The sequence below is a fragment of the Schistocerca gregaria genome, chromosome X (assembly GCF_023897955.1).
Source record: "Schistocerca gregaria isolate iqSchGreg1 chromosome X, iqSchGreg1.2, whole genome shotgun sequence".
In the NCBI taxonomy this organism is placed as follows: domain Eukaryota; kingdom Metazoa; phylum Arthropoda; class Insecta; order Orthoptera; family Acrididae; genus Schistocerca; species Schistocerca gregaria.
This window is the reverse complement of record NC_064931.1, coordinates 519,333,767-519,357,005: the sequence shown is the minus strand read 5'-3', so window position 1 is coordinate 519,357,005 and position 23,239 is coordinate 519,333,767. Positions and strand designations below refer to the sequence as shown.

General features: G+C 46.4%; 1 protein-coding gene across 1 annotated transcript in view; it reads left to right on the top strand.

The window, feature by feature from the left end:
- LOC126299180 (organic cation transporter protein-like) overlaps positions 1-23,239 on the top strand; it is a 206,389-nt gene that overhangs the window by 107,507 nt on the left and 75,643 nt on the right. Inside the window, exon 7 of the mRNA XM_049990948.1 lies at positions 7,406-7,574. Within this exon, the coding sequence (XP_049846905.1) occupies positions 7,406-7,574 (169 nt within the window). The remainder of the gene's footprint in view (positions 1-7,405; positions 7,575-23,239) is intronic.

Sequence of the window (23,239 nt, the reverse complement as noted above, 5' to 3'; positions counted from 1 at the left end):
ATATTAAGTGCATTTATAGCATCTGTATGTGATACTCAAAGGGTAGGTTCATTTTCTTTGTTGTCGTCGTCGTCACCCTTCTCGTTCTCATCGGTTTCTCGAGCTACAGCGTCAAGGAGTTGGTCGTCAGTTAATTCTGCTTCCATTGCGCAGTCAACGTCAGCCATACTAATCCACTCACCGCGGTGGTCTAGCGGTTTTAGGCGCTCAGTCCGGAGCCGCGCGACTGCTACGGTCGCAGGTTCGAATCCTGCCTCGGGCATGGATGTGTGTGATGTCCTTAGGTTAGTCAGGTTTAAGTAGTTCTAAGTTCTAGTGGACTGATGACCATGGATGTTAAGTCCCATAGTGCTCAGAGCCATTTGAACCATTTTTGATCCACTCACGTTACTGGGTTCAACGTCCGGGGTTAAAGACAGCGTCACATGTTTACGTTTAGTTGATGCCCAAATTTAGTTTTGCACACTTTAATATGTCGGAAGAACACTAATTTGTAAAATAAATGAGTGCACAATAGCACTTATTGATCGAGTTAATTGGAAATTTGTGCTAAGGTCTATGGGACCAAACTGCTGAGGTCATCGGTCCCTAGGCTTACACGCTACTTAATCTAACTTAAACTAACGTACGCTAAGGACAACACAGACCCATGCCCGAGCGAGGACTCGTACTTCCGACGGGGGAAACCGCGTGGACCGTGACAGGACGCCTTAGACCGCACGGCTTGATTGAGTTACAAACAAGTTAATTTATACTAAAGCTGATGGAACTATCGCAGCGAGCAACTGTCAACTGCCTGCTGACCCGTAAGGTAGACGGTGAGTCATCGATAAGTCCAGGCCAGATGTAACAGCGGCCCGTTTATATAAACAAACACCGGAAATGGGATGGTCGAATTAAGCGGAGAGTCGGACCATCCAGGTCGGATTATCGAGGTGCTACTGTTTATGTAAATCCGCCGCTACAGACAGACTATATCTTACCAGCATTTCCTGTCCAGTCCTCTCATATTAAAAGACAAAATAACTTCACTGAGCTTGTGTTTATGTAGTGGAGTTAATTTCAGTTTATTAAGTAAGATTTTATTTGTAGTTGTTAAAAGAGCTATTATACAAAAACATCTATAGCTGGAGCTGTCAACTGTCTACCACACTGAAATTCCCTCACTAGGTATTCTACAATGCCTATTTCGTTGTCTCCACAATCAATGGCTGGAGTACTCTCTGCAGCTTGAGGATATCTAGTGCATTACTCCTGCCTCAGCTTTCCCAACATCTGAAAGCCCCAGACGCTTAAACTGTCTCTCTCTTTAACAGGAGTATGTCAGCTAGATGTTATAGAAGTTCAGACATTGCAAGTCAAGCAATACATTGCAGGAGATTATTGTTCTAGATTTAAACATGATTAGTCCCATTCCATCAAATATATTTACAGCCAACTTGCAGGATATACTGTAGAGGTGTGGTACGTGGCTCCAATCAGTGCAGCTCATTCTACAAGTGCCAGCATTTCCTGAATGGAAGAGATTTATGCGATTTACGAGTAACACAATTAGTGCTGATAGAAGTGCAGTAAGTTTCTGCTCATTCATTAATTCACCACAAAGTGACTACAATATGGTTACACAGCTTTACAGTATGCTATGAACGACAGGCAGCAGCAAAATGCCACATTTACCAGTCCAATCCCTTCCTACAACACGACGTAGATCACGAACAGCCGCGCGGGATTAGCCGAGCGGTCTTAGGCGCTGCAGTCATGGACTGTGTGACTGATCCCGTCGAAGGTTCGAGTCCTCCCTCGGGCATGGGTGTGTGTGTTTGTCCTTAGGATAATTTAGGTTAAGTAGTGTGTAAGCTTAGGGACTGATGACCTTAGCAGTTAAGTCCCATAAGATTTCACACACATTTGAAAATTTATTTTTGATCACGAACAGCATCACACTTAAAAATTAAGCAATTCTCGGCCATTGTTTACAGGAACTTATTTTACATAAAAACTCATTTAACAACTGCAAATAAATACTCACTTAACACAGTTAAAATAATTGTACTTATAAACACGAGTTCTGTAAAGTTACGTTATCTAGTTACATAGCCGGCCGCGGTGGTCGTGCGGTTCTAGGCGCTTCAGTACGGAACCGCGCGGCTGCTACGGTCGCAGGTTCGAATCCTGCCTCGGGCATGTATGTGTGTGATGGTTTAAGTAGTTCTAAGTTCTAGGGGACTGATGACCTCCGATGTTAAGTCCCATAGTGCTCAGAGCCATTTATTTCTAGTTACATAAAAGAACGAGATAAGCAATGCAGAAGATATAAAGTCTGTCTGTAAACTGAAAATCGAGTATGGCTCGCGGTAGAGGAAGTCGCCTGTTCCGGAAGAAAGCTACAACTGCCGTACAGGATGACAAATAATCTGTTTCCTCTGCAGCAGTGTAGAACAGTATGCAGAAATTTACGTATAAAACGCTCATGCGCTTTTCTTGCGTTTGTCATATTAGCAACTCATATCTGTATTCAATGTAATGTTAACACACTTTGTGGGAAATAAACACCCCCGACCCGGGAGTGTCTGCACACTGCGTCGCCAGTGATTCATAAGGCGAACTGCGGAAGGGTCGGTATAATTTTGTGAAACACCCTACAGTTGCTTTCTGAGACGTTGTGTGGTAGAGTGAATGGGAAATGGTCTGCTCGCTCTTCATTTTGCAGACCTATGGGGCAGGTAGATGCATCACCGCCTTCCGTCACATTTCTAACATTCATTAACACCTTTCCACCCCGTTACACTGTAGAACAGAGTGAATGGGAAATGGTCTGCTCGCTCTTCATTTTGCAGACCTATGGGGCAGGTAGATGCATCACCTCCTTCCGTCACATTTCTAACATTCATTAACACCTTTCCACCCCGTTACACTGTAGAACAGATTCTATCCATTAATACGGTTTCACTGCACTTAGATGTGGTACAAACAATATTTGTTCTTAACCCACGGTATGTAACAACATACGTTACTTTTATACTATTAATACACTGCTTTTACAATCTGCGATTTTCCATCCCTTGCAGTGTGTTCTAGAGAAAAAATGGGTAGGGCCAGATTTGCAGGAAATTTAATGTAGTTTAATTTGGTAGCGGGAAACATTTTCGTTGGAATACGCGGTTCTCGAGACGCCCCCCCTCCCCCCTCCCCCCCTCCCCCCCTCCCTCCTCCCCCCCCCACAACGCTCACACTGGATAGGATTTTTAATAGGCTGGCCATGACGACTGTAGAAAAATTTGCGGCTACACAAAATTGTTACCCCAGTGGACATATTTTTGGCTTCGTTAATTAGGAGACACGTAGAGAAGGAGAGTGTGAGATGGAGAACAGTAGCACGTGCACGCCACCTGCTCTGCAGTCTTTCGCACACGATTTTAAATAAACTGTTTGGCGAAAAAATTGATTCTTTTGTTGCTTATATTCCCACATATCAGCTTCATGGAGAACTGCCTACGTTTTCGTTAACAGTCATAGTTACTGCGATATTTCCAATTTATATCGGCCACTGCACAAAATTCGAGTAATTTGCGATGGAAAATAGAAGTCGCTAAGAATTTATGATTGGTTCATGTTAGGCTATATATTGCTGCATACGAAATGTAACTAACATATTGAATTTTTCTTTAGACGAGGTTTATATCTATCTCCATTGTCGAGAAAATGGATTTTATATACTGTACTCATTTCATTCCATGTGTGCTACAATAGCATAGTAGTGAATTATTCGTAATAACAATCATATTCCATAAACAACGGAAGACACTGAAATAGATTTTTGGTAAGTAATGACACACAAAGAGAAAAATACTTTGCCATATAGTTAAGATGCGAAACTTTCATATATGTATAGATAAAAGTAATTAAGGATTTATCAATGCAATAATGTAATTCTTAATGGCCATTGATAGCTGATGACAGGAGAAATTTGCAACAATCTAAGTGAACAATTTCGATGTGCTCATTTTCTAATAATGAGCTTCTTACAAGTTATTGACATGTCATATCCTCAACATCTTGATAATGAAAGAATATGATCGGGAATCTTAAATTGCAACTGACCAGGCCAGGGGCAAAATTTTTCACAGAAAACCCTTCAGATTGTATGCGACTGGTTACTTAATTTCAAAGCATCACAAGAACTATCATCGATATCAAAAAATAGCCATTTCACCATCCAGAATGGAAACTACAAGATATCAAATGTCAAATGTATGTCCCATTTAGTTTCCTATAAATCTAATGAGAAGTATATTTAGTGAAGAAAATGTGGAAAATTGAGTGAAGTGGTTTTCAATTTTTTGCAGACAAAGCAAAACCTTCACCGAAAAACTAACTGCACAAGCTGATGCAGCTATGCTTCATTTACAAACAAGATTTCTTTCAACAAGGAAATCGGAAAACTCATTTTTCTCATATAGTACTATCACCGCAGGCCTTAGCTGCTTCTTGGGAAATCACTCGTTAATGTGTGTGCTGAGAACATCACTAGATTCTTAACTTTTTTCAAATTATAGTCCAAAAAATAATATTTTCTATTACTGAAAATCATCCTACAATGAATGACATTCATATAAAGCTCAAAATTTTTAAAAGTGCGAATAATAATATCCCGTGTTGTGGTTGTTAGGAGAGCAAACGCCGTGTTACTAGAGGACGCCTTAAGGCACGCGTTTTAGAATGCAGAATGACTGAAATTCTGCTGACATGAATTGTGGGCCATTGTCGGAAACAATAGTCTGTGGAAGACCTTCAATGCAAAAGATAGCGGATGTCGGAGGACAACTGGTCATGGGAAGCGACAGTACATGCTTCACAATATCAATAGAAACTGATAAAGGCGCCTTGCTAGGTTGTAGCAAATAACGTAGCTGAAGGCTATGCTAACTATCGTCTCGGCAAATGAGAGCGTATAAGTCAGTGAACCATCGCTAGCAAAGTCGTCTGGACAACTGGGGCGAGTGCTAGGAAGTCTCTCTAGACCTGCCGTGTGGCGGCGCTCGGTCTGCAATAATTGATAGTGGCGACACGTGGGTCCGACGTATACTAACGGACCGCGGCCGCTTTAAAGGCTACCACCTAGCAAGTGTCATACGAGATTGGAACATTCACAAAAATGGTTCAAATGGCTCTGAGCACTATGGGACTTAACTTCTGAGGCCATCAGTCCCCTAGAACTTAGAACTACTTAAACCTAACTAACCTAACGACATCACACACACCCATGCCCGAGGCAGAATTCGAACCTGCCACTCTAGCAGTCGCGCGGTTCCAGACTGTAGCACCTAGAACCACTCGGCCACTCTGGCCGGCGAGGCGTAAAGCTTTGTGTCGTGTAGTCATCAATGGTACACGAGTGGGCCTTCGGATCCGAAAGCCCATACCGATGATGTTTCATTGAATGGTTCGTACGCTGACACTTGTTGATTGCCCAGCATTGATAAGCAGTAATTTGCGGAAGGGTTGCACTTCTGTCACGTTGAACGATTCTCTTCAGTTGTCGTTGGTCCCGTTCTTGCAGGATCTTTTTCCGGCCGTAGCGATGTCGAAGATTTGATGTTTTACCGGATTCATGATACTCACCGTACATTCGTGAAACGATAGTACGGGAAAATCCTCACTTCATCGCTACCTCGGGGATGCTGTGTCCCATCGCTAGTGCGCCGGCTATATCACCCCGTTCAAACCCGCTTAAATCTTGATAACCTACCATTGTAGCAACACTGACCGATCTAACAACTGCACCAGACACTCTCTATATTTGAATATGCATGCCTACACCAGTTTGTTTGGCGCTTCAGTGTGTTTCAGTCTACCTTTCTGGGCGGCCCTGCTCTAGACGTTTTTAACTACAAGCCGCGCCTGTGGCAGATGCTCTCAGTTCATCCGAATTACACTCCTGGAAATGGAAAAAAGAACACATTGACACCGGTGTGTCAGACCCACCATACTTGCTCCGGACACTGCGAGAGGGCTGTACAAGCAATGATTACACGCACGGCACAGCGGACACACCAGGAACCGCGGTGTTGGCCGTCGAATGGCGCTAGCTGCGCAGCATTTGTGCACCGCCGCCGTCAGTGTCAGCCAGTTTGCCGTGGCATACGGAGCTCCATCGCAGTCTTTAACACTGGTAGCATGCCGCGACAGCGTGGACGTGAACCGTATGTGCAGTTGACGGACTTTGAGCGAGGGCGTATAGTGGGCATGCGGGAGGCCGGGTGGACGTACCGCCGAATTGCTCAACACGTGGGGCGTGAGGTCTCCACAGTACATCGATGTTGTCGCCAGTGGTCGGCGGAAGGTGCACGTGCCCGTCGACCTGGGACCGGACCGCAGCGACGCACGCACGGATGCACGCCAAGACCGTAGGATCCTACGCAGTGCCGTAGGGGACCGCACCGCTACTTCCCAGCAAATTAGGGACACTGTTTCTCCTGGGGTATCGGCGAGGACCATTCGCAACTATCTCCATGAAGCTGGGCTACGGTCCCGCACACCGTTAGGCCGTCTTCCGCTCACGCCCCAACATCGTGCAGCCCGCCTCCAGTGGTGTCGCGACAGGCGTGAATGGAGGGACGAATGGAGAAGTGTCGTCTTCAGCGATGAGAGTCGCTTCTGCCTTGGTGCCAATGATGGTCGTATGCGTGTTTGGCGCCGTGCAGGTGAGCGCCACAATCAGGACTGCATACGACCGAGGCCAACACCCGGCATCATGGTGTGGGGAGCGATCTGCTACACTGGCCGTACACCTCTGGTGATCGTCGAGGGGACACTGAATATTGCACGGTACATCCAAACCGCCATCGAACCCATCGTTCTACCATTCCTAGACCGGCAAGGGAACTTGCTGTTCCAACAGGACAATGCACGTCCGCATGTATCCCGTACCACCCAACGTGCTCTAGAAGGTGTAAGTCAACTACCCTGGCCAGCAAGATCTCCGGATCTGTCCCCCATTGAGCATGTTTGGGACTGGATGAAGCGTCGTCCCACGCGGTCTGCACGTCCAGCACGAACGCTGGTCCAACTGAGGCGCCAGGTGGAAATGACATGGCAAGCCGTTCCACAGGACTACATCCAGCATCTCTACGATCGTCTCCATGGGAGAATAGCAGCCTGCATTGCTGCGAAAGGTGGATATACACTGTACTAGTGCCGACATTGCGCATGCTCTGTTGCCTGTGTCTGTGTGCCTGTGGTTCTGTCAGTGTGATCATGTGATGTATCTGACCCCAGGAATGTGTCAATAAAGTTTCCCCTTCCTGGGACAATGAATTCACGGTGTTCTTATTTCAATTTCCAGGAGTGTATTTCTGACTGTGCGATTTTTGTACAATTTGGTTAACGAATGCATTGATTTCAGCAATGGAGATCTCGGGAGACAGACACCGGACGACGGTGTCGGTCCTGTACCAGCTGCCGTTCACCGTGGGCCTGTGCATCATGGCAGCCGCCGCCTACATGCTGCGCGACTGGCGTCACTTCCACCTCTCCTTATCGGCGCTCTCTGCACTCTTCCTCTCCTACGCGTGGTATGCGCTACCTCATCATTTACCTATGACTACAGTTGCACTGAGTGTGCATGTTCCTACAATTCAGTCTGCTTGGTACATGACAACTAACGCCTAAGCAAATTACACAACAGAATAGCCACCACTAGGGGGAATTACGCTAAAACTATGTAACACCGACCCCAGCTTTCATAATGACATCAGTTCGGAAAGGAAGGAACCCCACAAGTTTTCTTGGGTATGCCATATCCAGCTGAAGACACTCATTAACGATTAGATCTCGTAGAGCTACTAAGTTGCCTGGATGTTGACTGCTATGTTAGACCAGCTGTTTCAAATAGTGCAAAACTCTTTCTGTGTGATTAAGATCCTTTGATTTAGCTGTCCATCCGACGTGTGATGGGATGCCAGAGTGTTCATTAAACTGGGGATGTATGCATGCAGCCGTCTTAGTATGGCTGCTGTTACACTACTTGCCATTAAAATTGCTACACTACGAAGATGACGTGCTTCAGACGCGAAATTTAACCGAAAGGAAGAAGAAGCTGTGATATGCAAATGATTAGCTTTTCAGAGCATTCACACATCGTTGGCGCCGATGGCGACACCTACAACGTGCTGACATGAGGAAAGTCTCCAACCGATTTCTCATACACAAACAGCAGTTGACGGCGTTGCCTGGTGAAATGTTGTTGTGATGCCTCGTGTAAGGAGGAGAAATCCGTACCATCACGTTTCCGACTTTGATAAAGGTCGGATTGTAGCCTATCGCGATTGCGGTTTATCGTATCGCGACTTTGCTGCTCGCGTTGGTCGAGATACAATGACTATTAGCAGCATATTGAATCTGTGGGTTCAGGAGGGTAATGCGGAACGCCGTGCTGGATCCCAAAGGCCTTGTATCACTAGCAGTCGAGATGACAGGTATCTTATCTGCATGGCTGTAACGTATCGTGTAGCCACGCCTCGATCCCCGAGTCAACAGATGGGGACGTTTGCAAGACAACCATCTGCAAGAAGAGTCCGACGACATTTGCAGCAGCATGGACTATCAGCTTGGAGACTATGGCTACGGTTACCCTTGACGCTGCATCATAGACAGGAGCGCCTGTACTCAACGACGAACCTGGGTGCACGAATGGCAAAATGACATTTTTTCGGATGATTCCAGGTTCTGTTCACAGCATTATGATGGTCGCATCCGTGTTTGGCGACATCGCGGTGAACGCACATTGGAAGCGTGTATTCGTCATCGCCATACTGGCGTATCACCCGGAGTGATGGTATGGGGTGCCTTTGGTTACACGTCTCGCTCATCTCTTTTTCGCATTGACGGCACTTTGAACAGTGGACGTTATATTTAAGATGTGTTACGACCCGTGGCTCTACCCTTGATTCGACCCCTGCAAAACCCTACATTTCAGCAGGATAATGCACGACCGCATGTTGCAGGTCCTCTACGGGCCTTTATGGATACAGAAAATGTTTGACTGCTGCCCTGACCAGCACTTTCTTCAGATCTCTCACAAATTGAAAACGTCTGGTCAATGGTGGTCGAGCAACTGGCTCATCACAATACGCCAGTCACTACTCTTGTTGAACTGTGGTATCGTGTTGAAGCTGCATGGGCAGCTGTACCTGTACACGCCATCCAAGCTCTGTTTGACTCAATGCCCAGGCCTATCAAGGCCGTTATTACAGCCAGACGTGGTTTTCTTTGTACTGATTTCTCAGGATCTATGCACCCAAATTGCGTGAAAATGTGATCACATGTCGGTTCTAGTGTAATATATTTGTCCAATGAATACCCGTTTATCATCTGTGTTGTGGTTGGCTGGAGACCCAACCGTGTTTTTCTAAAGGAGGCCGAAATGCACGCGTCTCAGCTCACGCAGGCTGGCGTGAGGTCTGGAACATGACAAGGGAATTAGAATTGAGAAAAACGGACGTCGCTGGTGGAATACTTAACTTTAATTCTTTAATGGAGAACGTCGCTCTTTATGTTACATGATTCACAATATCAATAGTACGGATACTGGCGCCTTGCTAGGTCGTAGCAAATAACGTACTGAAGGCTATGCTAACTATCGTCTCGGCAAATGAGAGCGTAGAAGTCAGTGAACTATCGCTAGCAAAGTTGGCTGTACAACTCGGGCAAGTGCTAGGAAGTCTCTCTAGACCTGCCGTGTGGCGGCGCTCGGTCTGCAATTATTGATAGTGGCGACACGCGGGTCCGACGTATACTAACGGACCGCGGCCGATTTAAAGGCTACCACCTAGCAAGTGTGGTGTCTGGCGGTGACACCACATTCCTCCCCCGCAAATCGGCGTACGGTTGTGGCATAAGGCTTCCGCCCGCCGTGGGGAGGACCCCATAGTTGACGTATGCAACGAGGTGGGGAGCCTAACAACAGGCGAGTCTGTGTCACCCGCACCCTGCCATTCGAACTGCGGGGAGCTAGGAAACGCCTGAAAACCTGCTCCAGGGTGCACGCCAACATGCGGTGTATGCGCCCGTAGAGAGACAGGAGGGGCCGAAGGGTCGACCTCCATCGGGCCGGGGCACCCGACGGGCGAAGACGACATATGGTCCGGAGCGGGCAAGAGTTCCATGTCGGAGGACAACTGGTCACGGGAAGCGATCCGCGGCGCGTGACCTCGGGAGGCGCCCGGCGGTTGCAGCGACGCGTCCACTGCGGGCGTCGCCGACGGGAGAACAGGCGGCGGCGGCGGCGGCGGCGGCGGCGGCGCGTCGCCATGGGGCAAAAGGGAAGGCAGCGTCGGCAACGCCTGGGGCTGAGGCGAGCCAGTAAATGGGTCCCCAGGGCGCTGACCGGACGGCACCGTCGCTGAAAGCAGATGGCGAGCGGCAGATCCCGTGCGACGACAGAGGAGCAGCTGGTTGAGATGCCGGCGCACCTCACCAGAGGCCCCCAAAACCAGATACATAGCGCGTCCAAGGCAGCGAAGAATGCGCCCTTCGAGCCAACGCCGTGAACCTCGATATTGGCGATAGTAGACAACGTCGCCGGGGGCAAAAGCAGGTGTCTGCTGCTGCACAGGAACCTGATGCGGCGGATGGAACAAAGACATCAAGGTTCGATGACGACGACCGTGGAGCAACTCAGCCGGCGAGCGACCATCTCGGGGCTGAGCGCGAGACGAGGACAAAAAGAGCAATAACGCGTCCTCCCGAGAATGCGGCTCTTTCAACTTCAACATCTGTGACTTGAAAGTCCTGACCAATCGTTCAACGGCACCGTTTGACTGTGGCGAAAACGGCGCACACGTCAGATGTTGAATACCATTGGCCTTGACATGAATTGTGGGCCATTGTCGGAAACAATAGTCTGTGGAAGACCTTCAATGCAAAAGATAGCGGATAACGCTTGGATGGTGGCATATGACGTCGTGGAAGACATCCGGACAACAAAAGGAAAATTACTGAATGAATCTACCACAACCAACCATCGAGCATTCCAGAATGGACCAGCAAAATCGATGTGTAAGCGTTGCCAAGGGGAAGTGGCTTTTGGCCATGCAAAGAATTTCCGCGGTGGTGCTGATTGTTGTTCGGCACACACCATGCACGAAGAGCACATATTCGTAATCGCGGCATCGATTCCGAACCAAGTACAGTGCTGACGAGCAAGTTGTTTCGTTCTCACTATACCCCAATGTCCTTGGTGGAGAAGCTGTAAGACAGAGGACTGTAATGAACGTGGCACCACGACCCTCGACTGATCATTATCAGAACGCAACAGCAAAACACCACGTCGTACAAAAAGTCTCTCCTTGTGAGCAAAAAATCGGCGAACCAACGGGTCCCCGATCCGTGACTTTGACAAGGGCCATTGCGTAGCAACAAAACGCAGAACGGTAGCAATGACAGGGTCGGCAGCAGTGGCTGTAGCTACACGACGAAAATCAATCGGAAACGAATCGACCACGTCATCGGTTTCCGCATCAATGAACATGCAAGCAAGTTCGGAGGAATCGAATTCCCTATCCTCAGCAACAGGCAAGCGGGACAACGCGTCGGCGTTTCCGTGCTTAGCAGTGGACCGATACAAGATATTGTAGCGGTACTGCGAGAGGAAAATGACCAGCAAATGAATTTCTGCGCTGCACGTGGAGGTACAGGCTTGGTCGGATAAAAAAGCGATGTCAATGGTTTGTGGTCTGTGATTATGGTAAAGTGACGACCATACAAGAAATCATGAAACTTTGTAACACCAAATACGAGAGCCAATGCTTCTTTCTCGATCTGTGAATAATTTCTTTGAGCAGACGAGAAAAATATGGACGCAGAGGAAATAGGGCGATCGTGCGATCCATCTTTGTGCGCAAGCACAGCACCGATCCCGAAATCGGATGCATCCACTATCAACAAGAGGGGCTTCTGGCTTCGAACGGCGTAAGGCAAGTATTGGAAAGCAACGCCGATTTCAACTGGCGAAAGGCGCGTTCGCATTCCGTCGTCCAGACGAACGGAAAACCTTTACGGCGTAAGCGATGAAGCGGAGCTGAAATGGAAGAGGCATGCGGCACATATGTATTGTAATACGTAAATTTTCCCAGCACACTCTGTAGCTGCTTCAAATTCTGCGGCAACGGCAAGTCTGGTATGGCACGAAGGCGCGCGGGACTGGGATGTATGCCTTGGGCATTGAGTACATGTCCCAAGTATGGTAAGTCCCGAGCAAAAAACATACATTTGTCTTTTCGCAAGCGAAGACCATTTTGCCGCAAGACCTGAAATAATGTTCTGAGATTGGCCAAATGTTCTTCGTCCGTCTTTCCGGAGATCACAATATCGTCCAGATAATTTGCTGCAGTAGGGACCGACGCACAAACAGTTTGTAGATATTGTTGAAACAATGCAGGGGCGGATGCACACCCGAATGGCAGTCGTTTGAATTGATACAACCCAAGATGCGTGTTAACCACCAAAACGCGCTGGGTTTCTTCGTCCACCGGTATTTAAAAATACGCATCTGCCAGGTCCAACTACGAAAAATATTTACCCGGGCACAGTTTGTCAAAAAGATCTTCCGGGCGGGGTAGAGGAAAAGTTGCAATCACTAGTTGTGGATTCACTGTTGCCTTGAAGTCCACAGAAAGTCTCAATTTGCCGGAAGGTTTTGGCAAAATTACTAAGGGTGATGCCCAGAGAGAAGCCTGCACACGTTCAATCACACCTTGTGATTCCAAATCGTTTAACGTTTTTGCGACCTCATCATGCAATGTGTGGGGAACATTCAGTTCCAAATGGGCTTTATAGTTCTTAGCGCAACCGAGACCTGGTGCAAAAAGTCTGCAAATTCTTCACATAGACGAGAAACTCTGTCTGAAGGCACAGTCTGGTTCACTGAGAGGACCTTATTTTCTATAGACAAGTTAAACAACTGAAATAAATCGAAACCAAACAAGTTCACTGCAGAAGAAGAACGAAGGACGTAAAATGACACAAGTTTTGTTTGTCCTTTGTACACTCCTGGAAATTGAAATAAGAACACCGTGAAGTCATTGTCCCAGGAAGGGGAAACTTTATTGACACATTCCTGGGGTCAGATACATCACATGATCACACTGACAGAACCACAGGCACATAGACACAGGCAACAGAGCATGCACGATGTCGGCACTAGTACAGTGTATATCCACCTTTCGCACCAATGCAGGCTGCTATTCTCCCATGGAGACGATCGTAGAGATGCTGGATGTAGTCCTGTGGAACGGCTTGCCATGCCATTTCCACCTGGCGCCTCAGTTGGACCAGCGTTCGTGCTGGACGTGCAGACCGCGTGAGACGACGCTTCATCCAGTCCCAAACATGCTCAATGGGGGACAGATCCGGAGATCTTGCTGGCCAGGGTAGTTGACTTACACCTTCTAGAGCACGTTGGGTGGCACGGGATACATGCGGACGTGCATTGTCCTGTTGGAACAGCAAGTTCCCTTGCCGGTCTAGGAATGGTAGAACGATGGGTTCGATGACGGTTTGGATGTACCGTGCACTATTCAGTGTCCCCTCGACGATCACCAGAGGTGTACGGCCAGTGTAGGAGATCGCTCCCCACACCATGATGCCGGGTGTTGGCCCTGTGTGCCTCTGTCGTATGCAGTCCTGATTGTGGCGCTCACCTGCACGACGCCAAACACGCATACGACCATCATTGGCACCAAAGCAGAAGCGACTCTCATCGCTGAAGACGACACGTCTCCATTCGTCCCTCCATTCACGCCTGTCGCGACACCACTGGAGGCGGGCTGCACGATGTTGGGGCGTGAGCGGAAGACGGCCTAACAGTGTGCGGGACCGTAGCCCAGGTTCATGGAGACGGTTGTGAATGGTCCTCGCCGATACCCCAGGTGCAACAGTGTCCCTTATTTCCTGGGAAGTGGCGGTGCGGTCCCCTACGGCACTGCGTAGAATCCTACGGTCTTGGCGTGCATCCGTGCGTCGCTGCGGTCCGGTCCCAGGTCGACGGGCACGTGCACCTTCCGCCGACCACTGGCGACAACATCGATGTACTGTTGAGACTTCACGCCCCACGTGTTGAGCAATTCGGCGGTACGTCCACCCGGCCTCCCGCATGCCCACTATACGCCCTCGCTCAACGTCCATCAACTGCACATACGGTTCACGTCCACGCTGTCGCGGCATGCTACCAGTGTTAAAGACTGCGATGGAGCTCCGTATGCCACGGCAAACAGGCGGCGGTGCACAAATGCTGCGCAGCTAGCGCCATTCGACGGCTAACACCGCGGTTCCTGGTGTGTCCGCTGTGCCGTGCGTGTGATCATTGCTTGTACAGCCCTCTCGCAGTGTCCGGAGCAAGTATGGTGGGTCTGACACACCGGTGTCAATGTGTTCTTTTTTCCATTTCCAGGAGTGTATGTTGCAAGAAGGTTGCACTGTCCTAACACAGGGATATCTTGACCGGAGTAGCTATTTAACGTAGCATTTGCGGCACGCAACGGAGGTGTGCCCGCATTTTGTAAGTGTCTTGATTGATCAGTGAAACTGCAGCTCCGGTATCGAGCTGGAATCGTATCACTTTGCCGTTAATGTCCAAGTCCACAAAAAGTTTATTGTCCTGCTGACGACAAGAGCGACTGTCTCGTGCAACGTGAACTGACACTGGTACATAATCACTTGCGAATTGACGGGAGTTCCGGCGATGTCGACGCACACTATTTTTGGGACGAATACAGTCACTGTTAGTGAGAGTGGCACTGGGCGGAGTAGAATGAACTACATGAATTTCCATGGGCGAAGCTTCGCGAGCCTGAGTATCCATGGTTCGATTCCGATTCCGGCGCGAAGCAAAGGGCCTGGAACGGTTTTGAGCTTCCGATCTGAGTTTTTTCTGGCACACACTCTGAACATGTCCCTTTTTATTACAATAAAAGCAAATAGCTTGGCGTGACGGGCAATTCTCACGCGAATGTTTAGTAGCACACCGCGGGCATGATTTGATCACTGCATTAGCTTGCCATCGCGGTACACGTGGCTGAGAGCCTGGCGGCAGCGGCGCGGCCGGGGCGAGGACTGTTTACTGTTCCGTGCAGCTCTCGGGCGGGCCGGGTAACCTTACACACTGGTGGCGAAGTTTCAAATGATTCCTGAGCAAAGTAAAGTGTGTCCTGCCGATCCAATATGTCCATCGCTTGTTGGAGGGAGGGATTTACTAGTTTCAAAATTTGTTCCCTTATACGAACATCAGAAACGTTCTGTGTAATTGCATCACGTACCATAGTATCTGAATAAGGGAGTCCACATTGACACTCAAAAGCACAGTCCATAGTAAGGCCTTGCAAGATTGCAACCCACTCCCGATTAGTCTCACCTGCCGTACCTTTTGTACGAAAGAAGGTATACCGTTTGGCAACTACGTTGACTGATTCTTTGAAATATGCATCTAATGCAGACAAAATTTCTTCGTAGGACAAAGTTGCGACGTCGCGTCGGGGAAATAATTTGACTACCACACGGAACGTGGTTACACCTACGGAAGAAAGGAGAGAAGGCTGCCGCTCGTTACCTTGAATTCTGTAGGCGGCGAGATGGAATCCAAATTGGCGTGACCACTCCGTCCAGCTTTCCAGTGCAGCATCAAAAGATCGAAAAGTTGGTGCAACAGCGTGTTGTGGCTGCGTTAGCGGTGAAGCGGCTGCTGCCGCATCGTTTTGCGTCGCACGTTGACCTTGGACGAGCTGTCCAAGGGCATCCAGTAAGGCCTGCGTCTGCTAATTCTGTAAGCGATAAAATTCGGACAGAACATCTGGAGATTGTGGAAAAGCCATTACACAAGTAAATCAGGGCAATATCGATACGAACGCGGTTTTGCCTCGTCGCCAATGTTGTGGTTGGCAGGAGACAACCGTGTTTTTCTAAATGAGGCCGAAATGCACGCGTCTCAGCTCACGCAGGCTGGCGTGAGGTCTGGAACATGACAAGGTAATTAGAATTGAGAAAACGGACGTAGCTGGTGGAATACTTAACTTTAATCCGTTAATGGAGAACGTCGCTCTTTATGGTACATGATTCACAATATCAATAGTACGGATACTGGCGCCTTGCTAGGTCGTAGCAAATAACGTAGCTGAAGGCTATGCTAACTATCGTCTCGGCAAATGAGAGCGTAGAAGTCAGTGAACTATCGCTAGCAAAGTTGGCTGTACAACTCAGGCAAGTGCTAGGAAGTCTCTCTAGACCTGCCGTGTGGCGGCGCTCGGTCTGCAATTATGTATAGTGGCGACACGCGGGTCCGACGTATACTAACGGACCGCGGCCGATTTAAAGGCTACCACCTAGCAAGTGTGGTGTCTGGCAGTGACACCACAATCTGCATTTCTTCTTGGTGTAACAATTTCAATGGCCAGTAGTGTATTTCGATCATCATCCTGTGTGTTGTGGGAGCAGCAACATAATTTATACCGTGCAATGTCCAGCTTTCACTCAAAGCCAGTGGATCTAAACATGTTAATGTCAGTTTAGCACCTGACACAGACCTCGATGTCATGGTGGAAATAAACAAAATGTCTAGCGGTGTACAAAGCTTGGATGTGTTACAGCAGAAAAAAAAACAATGAATCAGACAACACAGGAACCCTCTCTTGCGACTGGTGGTCTGTGGGATAGAGTCCTCCTACAGTACAGGCGACGTAACTTTACTCTGGTCTAATGTTACTTAAATATCGATGAACTATCGATTAACCGATAACATCTGCACTATCGGTAGTCTGATTTAACTATTGATAGTCATATCGTTTTTAATGTAATTCTTTTTTAACTAGGACCCCAAAAATTGTCGGATCGTATTACGTCCATTGCGCGTGGAGTGAAGAGGGAAAGTAGATTGCATGGAGGTATTTAATCAACATCAAATATGGTAGCGCCTCAACCAGTCTATGGTGTTTATAAATGTATGTCGTTTATAGATTGGCTGCTGTGGGGGAGGGAACGTGAGAGAATGAATTGTCTTGTTTGTCTTCTAGTGATGACAACTCACGGTCATGCGTATCTTGTACCGACCAGATGCTTATAGTAACAATTACACACATAAGTAACAAGGATTCATGAATGCACATTATACGGACTACCATCTTCGAATGTGTGAGGATGATTAGATATAGCATGGAATACAATTGTAAATAAGGCTGTAATACAACGCAGTTAGTAGAGAAAAAAATGAGATTTTAAAGATTTGTTAAGAGTTTGATTTTACTGGATAATGCATTTTAAAATAAATACTATTATTATCGTTATTAATTAAACACACCCCTCTCATCCTCTTTTGTTTCTGAGTCCTCATTGTACTTACAGGTGTTTTCAATTATATATGTTAATTAATGTATAAGGTGGTTCAAAAACACAAAAAACTGACGCAATCCTAACGCTCCTGCTTTTGTAGAGGCACAAATATCGTTCATACGTTGGCTGCCTGTGTTGTTTTCGGTTAGTGGTTGTTGTTCGTTAGGGAGACACCAGTTCCTCCAAAACTGAATGTAGTAAAATGCCAACCTGACAAGCGTCAAGTTTTTTATTTGTATGGTGGCTGGACATAATAGTTAAAATGTACAGCTTATTTACATACTATATGCTTTTAAAGTATTGCAATGCATTATTCGTAAGTAATGCGGGCGAAACGTGAATGTTTGAATGGATCTGAGACAAAACTAATCTCTTCTTGCCAAGAGTTGACGGTGGAGGTCCGGCAATGTTTTTGAAAATACTGTATCCTGTAGATATTTCATAAGCTCTTGTCTGTTAATGTTGAAACTCCTTGTCTGAAACTTGAGCAGTGGGTGACTAATCTCGCCATTATTTTTATTTTATTTTCTTTATTTTTTGAGTTTACAGCATCCTGCAACCTAACTAACAATTTTTCCAGCGTCACGAGGAAGAATGCTTCACCTAAGGCTTCTAGCTCTTTGGGTTATTGTAGGAGGTCGCTTCAATTTGGCAACAATGGCTTCTTTGTCTCTAATTTCTTTATTTAAACGCCACACAACAACAGGATTACTCTTCGTCAAGCAACTATAGTGCCACACATGTTGAATCACTGTCACTGGCAGCAGTGAGGCAAAGAACTCAGTCGTCAAAAAGTGTTCGGAAGGGTGTCGACATGAAGCGATCACTATTTTTCGCGCGTTACAGATAGTCTCTGTTTTATTTACGTTTGTTTAGTGCATAAATAGAGCTTTTTGTTAGTGTTTTCAAAATGAATCTTAAAAGTCCATCGTCTGTGTAGAATTTTTTCAAGAAAGTGGGGACAATAGTCAGTTTGTGAAGTGTACCATCTGCATCTAAGAATATAAACATTCATGGAATACGACTAATTTAAGGTGAAAAACTAGAAAACCATGGATGAGTAAAAGATTTGAACGGCGAGGAATCAACGTGCAAGCTAGATAAAGTGTAAGAGGCGCAAAAAAAAGAAAAAAAAGCTTTTCAAAAATTCCAACCATCAAGGTTTGAAAAATGTTTTTAATAACGTAGACAACAGATATGAGTTGCCAGAAACACCACAATCAAGTGTTCACTGATCCATGCTGAGTTACTGAGTTATGGCTCCTTCTTGTGACCGGTACTTGCCAGAATAAGTCAAGTTGGTATGGCTTGTAAAGTTTTTCTTTGCTGCTTGGAAGTACAAAGTGAGCTTGCGATTGCGATCAACGAAAGTTCAAAAGCACTGCCTTTCCTCCCATGAGCAGTGCTAATACTTCTTCTGATACGTATGAGGTAACGGTCGAGTTATGGCACCCTGACAATATTAGGATTTGTCGTGGTCGCAAGGGGTCGCCGAGCAAGCCGGCGCTCGTCAGCGGCAGCGTGATGCCGTGCGTTAGACGGAGCAAGAGGGGTAGCCCCAGCGCGTGGTCCAGGCCGGCCACCTGGCTGGCAATTCCATGTTAACGCTGTGTCGCGGAATGGGCTTTGTGTCGATGAAGAAGATTTGTACGCCACTGAGTGCCAAAGGTGGCGGACTTTGTGAAACCTTAATGGCAGACATTTCACAGTTCATATAGAAACTAATAGTAGCCAGAGGAATCATGATACCTCAAAAAGAAACATGTACATTACCATTATTTCCACGACGATTCTGATGGTGTAATCAGATTTTCAGTATGTTTATTAGTTTAAAGATTAGTATCTGATCATAAATTATACAAGTAACACTCAGCAACGAATTTCCAAAATCTAAACGGTTGAAACACCCCCTTAGAAAACTTAAGAATGGCAATGCTGGTAAACCTCTTACGTTATTTGATTTTCAAACAGCTGAGCAAAACTGAACGTACTCAGACATTTCTCTCTTTACTTATTCTGATCAACAGTAAACTGACACACATTTTTTTTTATTTTTTAGCGCAACGCAGTCTGACTTTCAATAATCCCTACAAAAGAATGGCCCTGACTAACAATAACCTATACCTTTCGTGAATCACTTACCCGCCCAAAAATCTTCGTTACTCAAACTACTACAATACAGCGTGCGCCAATACTGCCAGCTAAATAAAAGATTCAAACTACTGAAGGCACTAACTACTGATCAGCATAGTTAGCAAATGAAAGATTTTGATGGAGAACAAACAATGTATTTACTTTAAAAGTGTTCAAAAGTCGTAATATGTATATCAGTTCATGACATCAGGTCTTACAAATTTCGTTTTTCCGATGGACACACGTCTAGAGCATCCGCTCTCAAAACTCTGCATCTCACTCCCCACACCCACCACTGCTGGAGGCTCACCTCCAACTGCGCAACGCTTACCAACATAAAAATCTAAACAGCCTACTTACACAGTTCAAAAAAATGGTTCAAATGGCTCTGAGCACTATGGGACTTAACATCGATGGTCATCAGTCCCCTAGAACTTAGAACTACGTAAACCTAACTAACCTAAGGACATCACACAACACCCAGTCATCACGAGGCAGAGAAAATCCTTGACCCCGCCGGGAATCGATCCCGGCAACCTGGGCGTGGGAAGCGAGAACGCTACCGCACGACCACGAGCTGTGGACTTTATACAGTTCATCCAATTTTGTCGATCGACATGTCTTTAGAAGGCTATTAGTGTCATCCTAAACTGGTATAAATTACAGGCATGTAACTTGAATAGTACATGAGTTATTGGAGGTCAAAGTTGCCGATTGCTATCGATCGTGTCAGGCCATAAGTATTCCACAGTTACACGAAAAAAAAGAAACGTTAGCAGCAAGCTTATAAATATATCTATTCATCCATGTCTATGTTTATATGCGATATACACTATTCATGAAGAAATTGGTCAATTATTTACTGAGCTTTACAAAGCACAGAGACATTAGGCTATTGGTTTACTTCTGACGTATTCCTTTGATATATGTTTATTTAATTTATTTATGTATTTAAAAATGTGTGATAGAGAGTGTTTATGGTCCAGCAGTAGGAATTTTATTTAATTTCAAGTTATTTAAATGTAAATCCAGTATCTCGAATGTGTTTCATTATGTTCGTAGTTGAGGGCCATCACACCACATCATGTTTTTGAAAGCCCACATACTTCTACCAGTTTGAAATCGGATGATCTACTTTTTATGCCCAATCAGCAACAGCATAACGTCGATGTCGTTACAAAAATCACTGATTCCATAATTGACCTACGTCAACATTTTGAAAAACTTGTAATAGACAATCGTGCTTGTGTATTAGAATATTGGCTAAAATCTGATGGTATGTTGCTTATAATGGCCACTAAATATTTGTGCTTTCCAGCGACTTCAGTTCCTGCAGAGACCGTTTTCTCCAAGGCAGGAGTAACAATTATTGATACACGCAACAGACTAAATGAGAAGAATTTAAATACTTTTCTTTTTATAAGACGAAATTTGCGTATCTTGCAATGTTGTATTTTAAACAATAGACTACAGAACAAGAATTTAAATACCGTACTTTTTATAAAACGAAATTTGCGTATGTTATTTGTAATTAACAAATGGGGAAGGGAAGATAGCAGTAGGGCAGTCCAGCAGCAGTATAACACCCTCAAAAATAAATAAAGTAAATAAATAAAAACAGTGCCTTACATCCTTCCTTTCTAGCAGCTTAGAAATGGCGAGGGGGGGGGGGGTGGAGGGAAGTGGGGGGAGGGGGCGAGTAAGGGTGGTGACATCGTCATGCGATATTGCCACTTGTAGCCCCACCCCAAGGAGAGGAGGTGGGGGACGCTCCAGGGAAGCCACCATCTTGAATAAATTTGGTAACAATACTGACTGTTCCAACTTCAGCTTTGTCTCCCTACTATCATGAAGACAAGGTATGAGAAGTTAGGGCTCATACAGATGCACATAGACAGTCATTTCTCCCTCACTCAATAAAGCAGAGCAAGAAAGGAAATGACTAGTGGAGGCAAGGTATGAGAAGTTAGGGCTCATACAGATGCACATAGACAGTCATTTCTCCCTCACTCAATAAAGCAGAGCAAGAAAGGAAATGACTAGTGGAGGCTGAAGGGACTCTACAGTGGCTTGCCGAGTATGTGTGTAAATGTACCTGTAGATCGAGATTGGCCCATGAATCAATGAAAACTTATTGCCTGCTTGAATGAATCTTGTTACACCAGGTCGATGGTCGTGGCTGGACATACCATTATCCTTGCAAAGGGTTATTCAAAAAATCTGCTGCACCAAAGATGCAGGCCTGCGGGGGCTGTTATTCTGTGGGGTACGCACACCTGGATATCTGTGGGACGTGTGGCAGTAATCGATGTCATCATGACAGTTGTGGACCACGTGAATATTACTGCAGACTACCTGCATCTATTCATACTTGATGACTTCCCTGGTGGCAGTGGCATCTACTAGTACGATAACTGTCCCTGTCGTTGAACCAAAAACGCACAATAGTTGCTTGGGGAGCGTGATAATGAACTGACATTGATGTCTTGACTGCCAAACTTGCCTGATCTGATCTCAGTGACAAATGTCACGCTGTCGGGTGCCAGCTCAGTGCACACATACAACCGGTCTGTAAATATGGGGCTTGTGTGACTTGTGCGTAGACATCTGGTGCCGCATATCTCCGGAAACGTATGAAGGACTTGTTGAATACAGGTTTGCTGCTGTAATGCGTTCCAGATGTTTACTGGCACAGTGTTATACATTTGATACCCTCAAACACACACCATAAAATGGTTTGCATTGTGCACTGAGCTGACCAAAGTCCCAGGATACCTCCTAATATAATGTCGAACCTCACTTTGCATGGCGCAGTGCAACAACTCGACGTGACATGGACTTAGCAAGGCGTTGGAAGTCCACAACAGAAGCATTGAGTCATGCTGCCTATAGAGCCGTCCGTAACTGCGAAAATGTTGCCGGTGCAGGATTCTGTGCACAAAGTGACCTTTCGATTATTTCCCATTAATGTTCAATGAGATTCATGTCGGGCGATTTGGGTGGCCAAATCATTCACTCGAATTATCCAGAAAGTTCTTCGAACCAGTCGCAAATAATTGTGGCCTGATGACATGGCGTGTTGACATTCATAAAGATTCTATCATTGTTTGGGAACAAGAAGTCCATGAATGACTATAGATGGTCTATAAACAGCCAACAATAACCATTTCTAGTCAACGATCGGTTCAGATGGACCAGAGGACTCAGTCTATTCCGTGTATACACAGTCCACCCCTTTATGGAGTCACCACTAGCTTGCACAGTGCCTTATTAAGAATTTGGGTCCATGGCTTCGTGGATTGGTTTTTGGGGGAGGAGACCAGACAGCGAGGTCATCGGTCTCATTGGATTAGGGGCGGATGGGGAAGGAAGTCGGCCGTGCCCTTTGAAAGGAACCATCCCGGCATTTGCCTGGAGCGATTTAGGGAAATCACGGAAAATCTAAATCAGGATGGCCGGACGCGGGATTGAACCGTCGTCCTCCCGAATGCGAGTCTAGTGTGCTAACCACTGCGCCACCTCGCTCGGTATGGCTTCGTGGAGTCTGTTCCGCACTCTAACCCTACCATCAGTTCTTACCAACTGAAGTCGGGACTCATCTGACCAGGACACGGGTTTCCAGTCGCCTAGGAACCAATTGATGTGGACACGACTCCAAGAGAGGCGCTGCAGACGATGCCGTGCTGTTAGCAAAGGCACTGATGTCGGTCATCTGCTGCTATATCCCATT